Below are 9,632 nucleotides of genomic sequence, written 5' to 3'. Positions count from 1 at the left end.
ATATATATATATATATATATATATATATATATATACACACACACACAATGGGCTCCTTTCAGTTTTCGTTTACTAAATCCACTCACAAGGCTTTGGTCAACCTAAGGCTATGGTAGAAGACACTTGCCCAAGGTGCCATGCAGTGGGACTGAACCTGGAACCATGTTGTTGGTAAGCAAGCTACTTACCACACAGCCCCTCCTGTGCCTAAGTGTACAATGTGAATGTGTTTTTTTTTTTACCTGCTGTCATGTCACTTTCACCTTCCAAACTAGGTTAAATACAGTTAAGTTGATTACAAACATATGTTTGTAGCATCAGATGTAGTGTGCAAGAAAGAAGACTGCACTGGTATGGTCATGTAGTGCATATGAATGAAGACAATTGCATCAAGAGGTGCCGATCCCTAATTGTAGAGGGAACATGTGGAAGGGGTAGACCCAAGAAGATGTGGGATGAAGTGGTGAAAAGGATCTACAGATATTGGGACTCACAGAAGAGATGACAGGGGACCAAGACCTCTGGTAATTTGTTGTATTTGAAAAGACACATCCAGCTAAATAAAAGTGTGGTTGTCCTTGCATACAGACTTGTCCCCTGCAACCTTCTCCAGCTGAGCATCCCTAATCTCACAGGCTCATAGGTGCTAGTGCCAGTGCTGTGTAAAAGCACCCAGTACACTCTGTAAAGTAGATGCCCCTCCTAAGGACATCCAGCCATAGAAACCATGCTGAAACAGACAGGGAGCCTGAACAGCCCTTCAGCTGGTCAGCTCATGTCAAATTGTCCAACCCATTCCAGCATGCAAAATAGACATTAAATGATGATGATGATGAATTGTTGAGCATCAATTTCTTGTCTCAGAGCTGAATTTGTGCTCCAGTAGTCTCTGTAACTTGGAAGCTGAACAACTCCCATTAGAAAAAGAATTCCAAGATATCCCTTCATCTCCATTAGTCAAAGGTTTTGTAAGACCCAAAACATTGATATTATTTACTCTTCTGGTGCTTACAGATGACACTAAAATGCCACTAATTATTTTATCCAAGTTCAAGCTCCCTTTCTCTCATTAAATCATTAACTACCAAATTCTAACTCACAGCTTGAGGTATGGACTGTCATGATGCTTGAAAATGGAAGGAAGAAAGAATCCAAAGAAATTCACTGAATAAAACACAAAATGAAACACATATGGTGTAAACAGTAAGTCTTTCAGCAAGAAGTTCATTTTAAAATGAGGTTAAACTTCTCACACAGAAGAGTGCTTAGTTCTTGTCTCCAGCCACAAGCAACAATGTCATTTGAAATACAGTTACATGCTGTTAAAGATTTAAGACTTGCAGATAAAGATTTAAGACTTGCAGATAAAGATTTAAGACTTGCAGATAAAAATTTAAGACTTGCAGATGTTAGTGGTAAACCTTCTGTCTTATTATCCTTCAAAATTAAAAGACCAGGTTCATAAAGAGAAATAATGACCTGAAGATAACTAGAGATAGAATATACGCAATTACTGTTAAGTGATATAAGTTTTACCCAGGTAATTCACAGCAAACTGCATCTCAAATTTATCTGTAGACAAGGTTTTTGGACACATCATCACACCAGCATTATTAATAAGAATGTGCAGCTGAGATTCACCTGTGAAAACAAACAAAAAAAAAAAGAGTCAATATTAGTTAATAACAAGAAACATGGTGTGTTATAATTATGGATTAAATACTACAAAATTACTTTATTAAGGAATAACTAAAAAGATGAACAGAGAAATAGATAGATAGAAAGCCATATAGACAATGGAATACATAAAAAGATAGACAGAGAGAGGAACAAATAGACAAATATAGAGACAGAAAAATAGATGGACAGACAGAGGAATATATAGGTTGGGTAATAACAAATAGATACAAGAAACAAGAAACATAGAAATATCATGTATACATTAATGCTATGTACACACAGACACACACACACACACATATAAGCATACCACATGTTACAGAAGTTTTGTGTTCATGAAAATCTTGCTGTAACAAAGGGTCCCTTAAGATAAAATGTTTTTACCCATTATCTTCCATGTAACATAGAAATCAATGGTAAAGAATAAGTTTTATGTTAGAGAACTCCACCCTACAGCATGATTCTCATGAACACAACACTTCTGTAATGCAGGGATCATTATTATCATTTATCATTTTTTTCCATGTTGGAATGGACTGTCTGACAGAATGTGAAAAACTGGGGAGACTACCTTGTGTTCAAGTGCTTGTTTAAATGGTTTCTACAGCAGGATGCCTATCCTAACATCAAACACTTTACAGAGTGTAGAGAGTACTTTTATGGCAGCATCACCACTGGTGAGGTCAACTTGTAACACTAAGGGGCAAAAAGAGATCCCCTATAACTGAAAAACAGGGGAGAAGGAGAGAGAGAGAGTGTGGTGATTTTAGGAAAGATGATGAGATAGGATAAAGTATAGTAATGAGAGGGTTGTTAGTAGTGGAGTAAGAGAGTCACTATTGAGAGACAGAATATGGAAAGAAGAGGAAGAGGGATTAGTGTCAGTGTTAGAGAAAAAGGAAAAAACAGAATGGTAAAAGTGATGAGATGGGTTGTGTAGAAGGGTCAAGGGTTATCCAACATTGTAGGGACAAGTATGAATGAAGGATGTACAGTGAAAGGAACATGAAAGAGAGAAAATAGACATGACAAAATTCTAGAGAAAGTCACTGAAAGAGAGGTGTGGGAGGAGATCAGAGAGATGAGAGGGTGTTGAGGTAGTAGAGAAACTGTGGGAGGATAGTGAGAGAAAGAGACAGAGGAGTGATGACAGTGGTATCACAGGTGCTGAGACAAGAAATGTGAATGATAGAATGATAACTGAAGGGAGAGGGGAGATGGCTGAAGGGGGAAGGTGAATAGAAGTAGGGTGATGAGGATACACTCAAACATAGGCCTGGTGAAAGAAAGGTGGGTGGAGTAAAAGGTGCAGCCATTCATAGTTTGTGAGCTTTATAGGTGAAGGGGAAATAAGAGAGGGAGGGGTATGACTGACTAAGAGACCACATTATTGAAGTGGAAAAAGAGATGAAAGAAAGAGAAAAGGTAATCAACAGAGAGATGAGAGGAGTTTAGGGATGCAAAGGGCAGCAGCAAATATAGACTTGGTTGGATACACACACATACATATTGTGTGTGTGTGTGCATAGATATACCCAGATACATTCATATAAATATATATGCAAGGTCTGTGCGCATATATTACATAAACATATATTGACATTATACAGTATATATGCTACAATTCATTGAAATATCTTTTTGTATTTTCTAAGTTGAAAAATAAGCAAAGTAAAATGTTACATTTTTTAAATTCTTCAACAAACTTCCGAACAGAATCAAGGGAGCTTAAATCACAATGTAAAGCTGTCACGTTAGTATTATTTGTCTTTTTCTGGATTTCCTTAGCAACTTTTTGGCCAGCTTCAATATCCCGACATGCCATTACGACACGAGCTCCTAGAAACAGAATAATGTCAGAATAAAATTAAACAATAACAAACAAGAGATATAATAATCAGATCGAAAGGCATGTGCACAAAGGAAAGATGAAGCTTCATCAAACACTTCTGATATCAACCTGATTCTAAAAATGTGTATTTTGAAATATTTAAATTTAAATTATAACCTTCCATCATAATTTTTTTGTGAGAATATTTTATGGAAAAACAACTACCTTAATATAGTTGGCAATCCTTTATTTAGAAATTTTTTAATCCAAAAACCTCCAAGGTCAGAATTTTTTCAAGTGAGAGAAGTACCACAAATGGAAAATTCCAGGAAATGATTAAAAGGCTTCCTGGAAATATACATCAGTTGCAAGCAATGCATCATGTCATCAGCTGTTAGGTGTAACATCACCCACCCTGGTTTGGACAAAAGCGTAATAGATGGATTTGGGGTGAAAAGGATATTTTGCTCAAAGTGAAACTGCTACAAGTAAAGAAAACTAAACTGGCATCAAATTGATATAAAACTACCCCTACAGAGTGTGTATGAATATACACACCCACATAGATGCGTGCACGTGCTATATTGTGAATTATAAACAGAGAATTGGAGAATGTGTTTAGACATGGGTTCAATCTACATGTCACATTTTTAGATGCAAATATACAATCATTGTAAAATCTACGAACAATACTTTCAATCCTGAACATTTAAAATACATTTATTATCAAGTATTAATGACAAAATAGGCTATATTACTAAATCCTCCTAAAATATTGATTATTTTTTCAAAAGGATTTGAAAAGGGATAATCTAAATCATTGATGATTTCAAAGAGTAAAAAGCTTCTCAAAGAAACTGTAGATATTTTAAATGAAGATAAATATTGTTTCCTGATTTAATTTTTCATTAATTCTATATTCCAGTATAAGTTGGAGATGTGTCTGGCTGTTTGTAGGTGTGATAACATTTGGTCTATTTCTCTGTGCATACAACAAGCAGAGAGATAAACCAGCATGTAGACAGACAGACACTTAGACAAATATTGTTTATTCTTTTCAAAATATAAAATTCAAATTTCATAGATAAAGTATAGTGTTATACTATAAAAATTAAAATATATACATGTTGAATGGGCTATAAAAGTTCCTCTTAACTCATAGCTAATCAGATATTGTGACCACCATGAAATGCAATGCATACAAATAAAAAAATTCATACAGAACAGAAAAGGAAGTTTGTTAAAATAGGTTAAATAATGTTATAAAAGGGAAATGTAACCATCATAGAGAAACAAAATCTTGTCTTTTTAATCACAGATTTTCTCTATTAAAAAACCAACTTCTTACCTCTTGAAGCAAAATCAGAAGCAGCAGCTTGACCCATTCCTGAAGTTGCCCCTGTCACTAGTACAGTCTCTTTTTTCAGTTGTTTTTTGCTCTGATAAGGTGTTCCCCGTAAATATTGCCTGACAAGAAAAAATAATAAATCAAACATTACAAAATTCATCATCATCATTATAATCATTTAATGTCTTTTTTCCATACTGGCATAGGTTGGGCAGTTTGACAAGATCCAACAAGTTGGATGCTCTTCCTAATGTTGACCACTTTACAGAGTACACTGGGTACTTTACCATAAGAGAGAACCTAAACCAAAGGATGATGTCAGAACAAAAAATACCCATGGCAGGGAGAGGAGAACTTCATGGCTAGTGTGGGTCTGTGGTGGATGGGACCTAGAATAGATGCCTACTGAGAAATAGATATATTGGGGTGGGAGGGTTCTCAGGTGATGTGGTGTACAGCAGAATATAATATCTGCAACATTCCTATTACACAGGAACTAGTTTATTAAAACAATACTAGTTTATTTAATAGAATACACCATACCTATAAGTTAGTTTATTAAAACAAAATAGTATGATCCACAACTAGACAGAAATACAGTATGGCCCACAGAGAAAAAAAAACATATTCTCAACTAAACAGAAACGTAGTATAGCTCACAACTAGATAAAAAAAAACAGTATGATCCTCAACTAAAAAGAAACATAGTGTAGCCTATGACTAGAAAAACAATATAGCCCTCAACTAGTCAGAAACTCAGTATGGCCCACAATTAGACAAAATCACGGTATGATCCATGAGACAGAAACAGTATAATCCACAAGAAGTTAAATATGGTGTATCTAGAGTAGTGAGTCTCTAGATTGCACCAAATATAACTACTGAAATACAATGCAATTTCAAATATAACACAACCTCTTTCATTTTTTGTGCCTAAATGTCAATTACATTTTTTTTTCCTTATCCTTGTTTACACCAAAGTATATATATATTTTTCCTTATTTATACTCAGGTATAATCCTGATGTTTTGTATTAAATTTCTTACATAAACACAAGTAAATACAGAAGTTATTTAATCCTATATATTCAACTGCTAACCACCCAATATAACAACAAAATGTACCAGCTTCTTTTCCACTTCCTATCACCTCCACACTATCTCATCTTCCAAACTCCATATTGCCATCTCCCCGTATCCTCCCTTTATATCTTTCACTGAATATTTTGATTAAAATTAGGAACTAAGTTTAAAATGTATTATCTCAGAACAATAAGTAGTGAACCTACTCATGCATTTAACTGTGAAAACAGAATTGAAGAAATAATCAAAATTGCTAATTGTGTAAATAAAAAGAAGGGGTAAAATAGCAAACACAGCTACACTGTGAGCATTGGGAGGTGGGGAGCATCCTATGGTTGTTGCTTGATCATTAATTCCAGCTGTGACATTTTATATCTTTTTTTCAAACATTATATCTCTAGGTCTACATTATCCAATGTTTCTATCCTTTTTGTAAGATGACAAAGTATGACTGTTTGCAATTTCTATCAAGTCAGACTACCACATAGAACTTTACCACCTCAGAGTGTAACATGAGTGTCGAGGTAGCCATATCTTAGGTTTGAATTTAAAGTTTCAGTCTGGTGTAAAACCAACAAAGTATCTAAAGTGTCCATCTCATTTTTTAACATGGAGAGTGTGATTTGATAGTAATTTAGCTGCTATTTCTAGTAGTCAAGCAGCTACATAGAGGTTACCTCACTGGCACAGTCTTGTCACAAACACTGATGATAGGCGGGTAAGTGACAGTGTAAAGGACATTGTTGATCTCTCACAGATGTAACAAATTAACCAGATAGGCATGATTGTGTAGTTAAGAAGCTTGCTTCTCAACCATGTGGTCTTGGGTTCAGTCCTATTGTGTAGCATTTTGGGCAAGTGTCTTCTAATATATCCATGTATCAACCAAAGCTTTTTTTTTTTTGTGGAAATGGTAGACAGAAACTGAAAGAAGCCTATTGTATATATGCAAAAAAACACACACACACACATACACACAATCATCATTTAACAACTGTTGTCCATGCTGGCATGGGTTGGGTGGTCTAGCTTCTTTCTAAATACACTAGCATTTTGTCGAATGTGAGCACTTACATTTCACATTCAGCAGAGCATACTAGCCCCATTCTTCTCTAGCTTTCGCATATCCCCTGCATTCAGGGCCCACATCTCACCACCATGTAGAATTGCTGTCCACCTTGACATCATGTGATGTACATCATGTGATGATTGTAAATGAGATTCACCATTGTACAGGAAATGTTCGTTTCCAGTCTTCCATGGATAATATATCTGGCTATGGGGAAATATTACCTTGCTTGAAAACAGATAAAGGTTGGCAACAGGAAGGGCATATAGCTACAGAAAATCTGCCACAATAAATTGTGTCTGACCTATGCAAGCATGGAAAAGTGGACATTAAAAAATGATGATGAACAAAAGAACATGCTATAAAACCTATATTATCCTAACTAAACCATTTTCTTAACTCGAGATCTGCAAATGTTTTCAAAGCAAATTGTATAGTATTCCACTGAGAAAATATCCTAAAATTTAATATCTTTGTACTTGGAAGACTCTAAATGCATGAGATGATGCCCTAAGCAACAGCTTGAATTAGCAGTAGGTACCTTTAGTCAGTTTTGCCTATGGTTAAAGATTTCCAGCTATGAGCTCAACCTGTTTCCAGCAATAGCAAATTTAAGACGACATTACTGAATATGTCACACCTTTTTCAGAAATTGATAATATGATGAGTAATTTAAGGATTTGACTGCTATTTCTGGCAAATCAAGTGACCATGTGGAGATACTTCTCAACTGGTTTACACCCTCTGTTGGAAAGTAAGGTGATCCTGGAGTTTAGTTCTTCAATTTCTCTTTGTCAAGCATCATTTAGTACTATTCTGTTTGGTGGCTTCCAATTAAACTTGTAGAAGCTTGATACTTGATTTGGGGACTTTCCGTTCATTATTTTACCCTCTTACTGGTATTTTTTCACGACCTTTTAGCTTTTAGTCTGGCCAATTTTTATATTTCAGTTTGACTAAAAACACAAGTTCTCTGCCGATCATTAATTATGTAGCAACTTTTTACTACAAGTTAAGCCAAAGTAGTTAAATAAAAAATCGCCGGCCACCGAAGTAAAAACAGCTGCTAACTCACAAAAATTAATATGAAACTCGATCGCCAAAACTAAAACTTGCCAAATGAGTTAAATTTTCCATTTGTACAAAACAGACACTTCACGTTTTCATAAAATCTCGAAAAGAGAAACTTTTACTAATTATATTCCAGGTTTTCTCGTATCAATAATTTTTCAATCTCACCGTTAATCCTTCTTTTCAAATATCTGTTTTTGATTTTTAAACGTTCGTTTTTATTCTACATTTGTTTTCAAGATAATCTCTTAAATTTCTGTTCGGAAACGGACTGATCACTATTTTCACTCACAGACACACAAAAAATGTAATATATCAGCATTTTTTTCTTTTGTGTTGTGATGAGTGAGTCCAAGTTTATTTTTAAATATTTGAAGTTAATCCAAAATGTTGTGAATTTTTCTCTTTTAGACAGTAGGGTACCAGTTAAGGCGATTTGGCTATTTTTTACAGGTTAATAAGTGTAAATACTATACCTCTTTGGAATATATAGTATTTAGTTAGACTCGAAAGAGGAACTTCAGCATTTTAGGGCACAACATATTGATATTCTTATCAAACTAAAAATACAGAATATTAAGTAAAACAAGACATAAATGGCCATATAAAACAAATCAAATTTTATCTATTCCAGAGAAGACTTTGTGTAGAATGTTAGCGTGTTAAAAAGGTTCGAGTGGGAACAGAAATAGTATTGTTGAAAGAAAGGCAAATTCTGTAAAGAAAAACTCATGAAATAATTCAATTTTCAATTGAAAAAAAATAATGTAAACAAATTCATGTTAACGTGAAATCAGAAACATTAGAATCTAACTTTTACAGAACTCAAATAATAGTACTTAATTTAGACAGGTGACGGATATTCTAATATAAAAATGGTTTGAGAATAGCTATCAATACCTTATAGGAAAGGAAATGGGCCAGAATTGGAAGTCTAAAGTATTTTAAAAATTGAAATTTGGGAAAAAATTCCTTTAAGAATCGTAATTTTTTGTTGCCTGAAACATAGAAATATTGAAAAAAAGATGGTGGGGAGGGGGAAACTCATCCAATTCCTTCCCCGTAAGATAGTGACAGCTATTCAGAAACTTCGCTGGTAAAGTATAGTTAAATTACCTGAAAGCGAATGCAAAACCGCCAATAAGGGCAAATATAATTGGGAACCAAGAACTGAAGAAAGTATCAAACGCAGTACTAATCCCACCACCCGCCATGTTGCTGAGATTCTAACAGAGTTAGCTCCCCCTTTTAGACGTGAATGACCTAGGAGGGGAGGGGACGAATACGAGGCGGGGGAGGATGTACTCTACTGTACTTAATACAAAATCTTTTAAATACCTTTACACGTATTTTACGTCTCACTGGCTTCTTAACAATTTACTCGCGCGGACGCACATACATACATACATTCTTTTACTTGTTTCAGTCATTTGACTGCGGCCATGCTGGAGCACCTCATTTAGTCGAACAAATCGACCCCAGGACCTATTCTTTGTAAACCTTGTACTTATTCTTTCAGTTACTATTGCCAAACCGCTAAGTTGCGGGGAC

The 9,632-nt window shown here is 34.9% G+C and overlaps 1 protein-coding gene across 1 annotated transcript in view; it reads right to left on the bottom strand.

Annotated features, from left to right (window-relative positions):
- The window catches only part of LOC106867927 (retinol dehydrogenase 13), an 18,238-nt gene extending 8,911 nt beyond the window's left edge, over positions 1-9,327 (bottom strand). Inside the window, exons 1-4 of the mRNA XM_014912995.2 lie at positions 9,198-9,327; positions 4,860-4,978; positions 3,364-3,519; positions 1,537-1,641 (exon numbers count right to left, since the gene is read on the bottom strand). Coding sequence (XP_014768481.1) covers positions 1,537-1,641; positions 3,364-3,519; positions 4,860-4,978; positions 9,198-9,295 — 478 coding nt within the window. The 5' untranslated portion in view covers positions 9,296-9,327. The remainder of the gene's footprint in view (positions 1-1,536; positions 1,642-3,363; positions 3,520-4,859; positions 4,979-9,197) is intronic.
- Between the last annotated feature and the right edge of the window lie 305 nt (positions 9,328-9,632).

The sequence above is a fragment of the Octopus bimaculoides genome, chromosome 11 (assembly GCF_001194135.2).
Source record: "Octopus bimaculoides isolate UCB-OBI-ISO-001 chromosome 11, ASM119413v2, whole genome shotgun sequence".
In the NCBI taxonomy this organism is placed as follows: domain Eukaryota; kingdom Metazoa; phylum Mollusca; class Cephalopoda; order Octopoda; family Octopodidae; genus Octopus; species Octopus bimaculoides.
Note: the sequence above shows the minus strand (reverse complement) of the source record. Positions and strands in the feature narration are given on the sequence as shown.